Here is a 6000-nt window from a genome sequence, read left to right on the forward strand (position 1 = left end):
TAACCAAATATAACACTGAGATCAGGAAAGCAAAGAGAGCATCGTGGAGGAAACTGTGCGAGGATGTCGAAAGTCTTCCTCGAGCAGCAAGACTCCAAAAAATGATCTCCAAAACTCCTGTTAGGCAGATTGGGCTTCTGAAAAGACCCGATGGAACTTTCACTTCATGTGAAAACGACACATTGGAGCTGCTGGCAGCAACCCACTTCCCTGGATCGGTGGGCAGCAATTGCTCGGCGACTACACATAGCAACCTTCGCAGGCCGAAGAATGACGACTGGCGGAGGGCTGCTATAATCATAAGACCCAACCAGGTAAAATGGGCCATCAGCTCCTTTAAACCATATAAAGCGTGTGGCGAGGACAACATATTCCCTGCTCAACTGAAGGAGGGGATGGAAATCCTCACTCCACATCTGGTCAAAATCTTCAGAGCCAGCTTGGCCTGGGGACATATACCGGAACGATGGACCACAGTAAAAGTCATATTCATTCCAAAGGCTGGCAGAAAGGACTACGCCTTGCCAAAGTCCTTTAGGCCAATAAGCCTCTCATCCTTCCTTATGAAGGTTATGGAAAAGGTAATTGACATCTATATTAGGGACGTAGCACTAAAAACGAAACCTATTCACCACACACAGCATGCCTACCGCAGAGGTAAATCTACGGAAACAGCCCTGATCAGCCTGATTGACAGGGTCGAAAAGGCACTGGAAGACAAGGAAATCGCGCTTTGCGCATTTCTAGACATAGAGGGAGCTTTTGACAACACTCCTACTACACTGCTGGTCGAAGGTCTGGTTGCAAAAAGCCTTGACATGACGACCACGAGATGGGTGGAGTCGATGCTCTCCAACAGGAGAGCTAAGGTATCTCTGCTTCAAACCACTATGGAAGTTACAACCACCAGAGGATGCCCGCAAGGGGGCGTGCTTTCGCCCCTTCTCTGGACTCTGGCGGTTGATACACTACTGTATAAAATGGCCGACCTCAACATTGACACTCAAGGGTACGCTGACGACCTTGTTGTCATAGTAAGGGGCTTCTGCCAAAGTACAATATCTTCCATAATGCAAAGAGCGCTAAACACCATAGGTGGGTGGTGCAAAAGAAACAGTTTATCAGTTAACGCTGATAAAACTGTCATTATTCCATTTACCAGGCGTAGACAGTTGAACAAACTAGTCAAACCCTCTCTAAATGGAAAAGAGATCGAGTTTTCCACGGAAGTCAAATATCTGGGCGTCACTATCGACCAGAAACTAACATGGAATACTCACCTTAATAACATCATACAAAAGGCAAAAATTGCCTTAGGCTCCTGTAGCCGCATGATGGGCAACAATTGGGGCTTGAATCCCCGATCTGTCTTATGGCTGTATACCACTATCGTGAGGCCGACTATATCGTACGCCTCTGTAGTGTGGTATCACAAAACCAGCCAAAAGACAGTAACAGTTAAACTAGGTAGTCTGCAAAGGCTTGCCTGTCTCATGGCAACTGGGGCAATGTCAACCGCACCTGGGGCGGCCCTGAACGCACTACTGTGCCTAACGCCCCTAAGTATGCACATTGCTAAGGAGGCGGAGGCAAGTGCCTACAGGATAGACGCTCAGGGGGGCTTCCATTGCATATCCCAGAGAATGAGAACATTACTGGAGGCTATAAAGAGCACACCTACTCTTTGCATGACTTCTGACATCATGGTTCCAAGTTGTAGCTTCCAAAAGAACTACAAAGTGGAAATACCACACAGGGAGGACTGGCTGAACAAGCAAGTCACCTGTGAGAAGGGCAGCCTTATATGGTTTACTGATGGGTCAAAAATGGGCCCTAACGTAGGCTTTGGCGTGTATGGAGAGCAGCCGAAGCTTAGGCTATCTCAAAGCCTGGGCAAATTTGCCTCTATCTTTCAGGCAGAAGTCTACGCCATTATTGAATGTGCGGAAGCTAACCTGCGAAAAAATTATGCCAACCACATAATTTACATTAACTCAGACAGTCAGGCCGCGCTGCTGGCCTTAAACTCCAACTTAATCACCTCAAAGTTGGTAGAAAACTGCATGAGTCGACTAAATACTCTAGGAGAACGAAACAGAGTAACGCTGAGATGGGTTCCAGGTCATGCGGGAATCGAGGGCAATGAAAATGCCGACGAACTAGCCAGAGCGGGAGCGGAGGGAACACAATATGGTCCAGAACCCTTTTGTGGTGTTCCCAAAAGTCTCGCTCGAATGACCCTGGAGAACATCTATTTAAACAAATCCTTTATGGCATGGTCAGACACGCCAGGATTAACTCATTCCAAAGCTCTCATAAAAGCCTATGATCGAAAAAGCTCTAAGCAGATCATAGGACTGAGTAGGACCAAAATGCGCATCTTAGTTCGAGCCCTCACTGGACACTGCAGCTTAAACAAGCACTTGTCCACTATGGGACTGTCCGAAACAAGAACGTGCAGGATGTGCCAAGAGGCAGATGAAACGCCACTACACATGCTCACGGACTGCGGACCTCTGATGCGCAAGCGGAGCTTACACCTGGGCAAACACATCCTAAGCCCACAAGATGTAAAACATATCGCCCCCCAAAAGATACTGCACTTCCTAATGGATGCAGGACTCGGAGGCGAACTGTAAGGAAAACAGCGGCGATCACAATAGATCGATAACGGTCGCAGTGATACTAGGACTTTATTGAACTAGAATAGCCGCTCAACACAAATAAAAAAAAAAACATGAGATAGCCTGTGTAGGTAAGGTACTAGCCCTGAGGAAAGGCACGTTCATCTGTTGCGGCGCCGTGGCGTCAGAATCCAAAATTGGTAGCCATCCATGAGCTTCACTTTATTTTCTAGAACTGGAAGATGGTAACGAGAGACCACCCTTCAGTCAATTAATCCACCACTCCGATGTTTCGTCATTTTATCGATTCGTAAACTGTAGGTACTCAATTAGCTTGGTCGACACAATTGAATCTAAGCGTGGTAAATATTGTCATGATTAACCACCACCAACCGGCCATTGTAGAAATCATTGGGGGAGGCCTATGTTCAGCAGTGGACGTCCTATATGTTGAAATGATGATGATGATGATGATGACGTATGATTTATTTAACCGAGATGAAAAATATTAGAGGTAACGAGACAAACGTACAAAACATTTTTTTCCATAAAATGTTTATTGAAATAAGGGATCTTATAAAACTTAATCAGATTATTTTCAATCGAATTTCTAGACTTAGTGATTTGTTGATAAACTCTCGTATATAAGCTCGAGTTTTCGTTTTCATAATGATGAAGCAAATCATGAAAGCGTTCGTAGTTTTCGCAGCTCTTGCAGCTTGTAAGTAGTATTAATAAGTGCCTTTTTGGTCATGTCTCATCTTCCACCATCTGAAACAACGGTTTCAAATACCAGACTTTTATATTGATTATTTACCAATTGTTTAATTTTTTTTAATATTATTAATAGTCCCATTAGCCTCTCGTACTAAGCTAAATATGCTTGTATCACGAGTGAGCTTACCACAATAGTCGAGCGGCGGCGGGGACCGAACCCGTTCCCCGGATCACGAGTCGGCCAGTCCGACCCCTTCACCGTTCGGCTATCGTGCCTTATTTGATTTGAATTAAAAGGATCAGTTAAAGGGATTTATAAAAATATATACGATAATAAATTTTAATTGCAGTGTGTGCAGCAAAGTCGGTGCCTCTGACTCCGGAGGACAGCAGCGACTATGTAGAGGGCGAGAGCCGCTACGTGTGGATGCCGGACGGCGAGGGCAACCCAGTGCTTGTAGACCTCGAAGAACCAGTTGATGAAGCGCTCCTTAGCTCCAGGAATGGTGCGAACAACCAGTACTGGCTGTTCACTAGGTATGTAAAAAAGTCGTCAAGTTTCAAACTTGAGATTGCGCAAAGTTAGTGATTAATTACTAACTGGATCAGCTGGAGCCGAAGTGGTGTTACGAAAAGCTATATTTGCTGTGATATTTGGGACAGGTTTTCTGAAAAGGACCTAATATGCTCAAGAAAATTTGAATTTGGAGTTTTTAGCTCAGCTCAACTACTATTTATTTTTTCACAGGCAAAACCCTACCGCCAGGCAAGTGCTGGTCCACAACAACATCAACAGCGTATGGAACTCCAACTACCGTAACACCCGCGGACTGGTCGTCATTGTACACGGCTGGAACAACAATGGGGACACCCAAATGAACCCTCTCATCAGAGACGCCTTCCTCGCCGTGGCTGACGTCAACGTCATTGTAGTCGACTGGCGTGCTCTGGCCGGATCCAGTTACAACACCGCTGCCGCTGGTGTCCCCAGCGTCGGCCAACACCTCGGCAACTTCCTCATTTGGCTGTTCAACAACGTCGGAGGCAACTGGAACAACGTGCACTTGGTCGGCTTCAGCTTGGGCGCTCACGTCGTCGGTAACGCTGGAAGACAGGCTGGTGGCCGAATCTCGAGAGTCACAGGTATTAATGATATAAATCAACAATTTATAAAATTCATACAACAATTTTTTCTTGTAATATTAAATGGTGGTTACCAACTCGACAGCTTATGCTCAGACTTGAACAATTTAGCAATACAGATTGCTAAATTGTTCAGTTCAACAATCTACAGAGATTGTTAATCCTGTTACCTATATTTAGAATTTACTATTGCGCACTGCATATTATGCAGTCATGACGTCATAAATTTTTTTTAAATTTTGTTTTACAGGTCTGGACCCAGCTGGTCCCCTATGGGGTGGAAACGGCAACCGCCTGCAACCCAACGCTGGTCGCTACGTTGAGGCAATCCACACTGACGGCCGCGCTTTGGGTCTCATGGATGTCAGTGGTCACGCTGACTTCTACCCCAACGGTGGCAGACACCCTCAGCCTGGCTGCTGGGGTGGTGTCACCCAGACTAGCTGCTCTCACGGCCGTGCCACTGAACTGTTCGCGTCTTCGGTCAGAACCAACCATTTCGTGGGCAGACGCTGCGTCAACCTTTGGGAAGCTGAACTAAACACTTGCAACGGCGCTGCCTTGAACATGGGCAACCCAAATATCAACAAATCTGGGTAAGATATTTTTAACGAGGACAGAGAAAACCTTTTACTTGCTCTCAGAATGTATTTTCATGTTAAGTAAGATAGTTCGATCCCTTTACCATACCAACGATTTTTTTCAAAACTGTTTTTAGGCTGAGATTTAAGTTAGAATTAAAGCCTATTTTGATTGCCATTTTAAGTTGACCATAACCGTATTTTGTTCTTTACAGGAATGGAATATACGGTCTGAGAACCGGCTCTGCTTGGCCTTTCTAAATGACTTCAAGAGAAGACAAAAATACTATTTTAACTATTTATTAAGTTAATAAACACAATGAAATCTCCATAATTGTTTTGTGATACCTGGGCCATTCTTAAATTTGTGGCAATTTTTTTTTAAAAATTAAAGATTATTTTTTTCAACTTTTTGCGATGTGTATCGAAAGTATAAACCAAAAGCATACTTTTGATGTATATGGACAACCTTAAAGCCCTCGGAAAGGAAACAAAATAGCTTACGTAAACACGGCTGTGACACTGCATGACACGGATGTGACAGTTTTACATTTTTACTGTAAATATTTATATTTATGTTGTTAAATTTATATCATCATAGTTTAAATTGATTAACAATACAATACACCAAATTCGTTTCATCAACAAAGGTGTTATTTGGTAATAAATGTACTTTTTTCTGAACATCTAAAAATTTAATAAAAATTGAGATCAAAAGTACCGTCAGGTAGTTAATATATCTACTAGATAATAAAAAAATCTACTCTTTATTATTGGCACTATCTGATCATGCTTCCGATATGCTACCTACATGGTTTCGATATGATATGCTTAATAAATTAGTAAATCTTAAACACAGTAATTGAGTATCAAATGAGATTTCCGTAGGATTCACTTATCAGTTGGTTTTGACAACTTAAACATGTTTCATAGTC

The 6000-nt window shown here is 43.6% G+C and overlaps 1 protein-coding gene across 1 annotated transcript; it reads left to right on the forward strand.

The window, feature by feature from the left end:
• Nucleotides 1–3282: 3282 nt before the first annotated feature.
• LOC135075352 (pancreatic triacylglycerol lipase-like) lies at nt 3283–5399 on the forward strand. Its single transcript, XM_063969792.1, has 5 exons — nt 3283–3345; nt 3692–3878; nt 4090–4484; nt 4735–5080; nt 5281–5399. Exons 1-5 carry the CDS (start codon nt 3294–3296, stop codon nt 5324–5326), a joined length of 1026 nt encoding a protein of 341 aa, XP_063825862.1. The 5' UTR covers nt 3283–3293; the 3' UTR covers nt 5327–5399.
• The last annotated feature ends 601 nt before the right edge of the window (nt 5400–6000 follow it).

This window comes from Ostrinia nubilalis, chromosome 1 (genome assembly GCF_963855985.1).
Source record: "Ostrinia nubilalis chromosome 1, ilOstNubi1.1, whole genome shotgun sequence".
NCBI classification, from domain to species: Eukaryota; Metazoa; Arthropoda; class Insecta; order Lepidoptera; family Crambidae; genus Ostrinia; species Ostrinia nubilalis.

Coding starts and splice junctions, on each gene's coding strand:
- LOC135075352 (XM_063969792.1), top strand. CDS start 3,294: ATGATGAAGCAAATCATGAAAGCGTTCGTAGTTTTCGCAGCTCTTGCA. Junction 3,346..3,691: donor TTTCGCAGCTCTTGCAGCTT/GTAAGTAGTATT, acceptor TTTTAATTGCAG/TGTGTGCAGCAAAGTCGGTG. Junction 4,485..4,734: donor CCGAATCTCGAGAGTCACAG/GTATTAATGATA, acceptor TTTGTTTTACAG/GTCTGGACCCAGCTGGTCCC.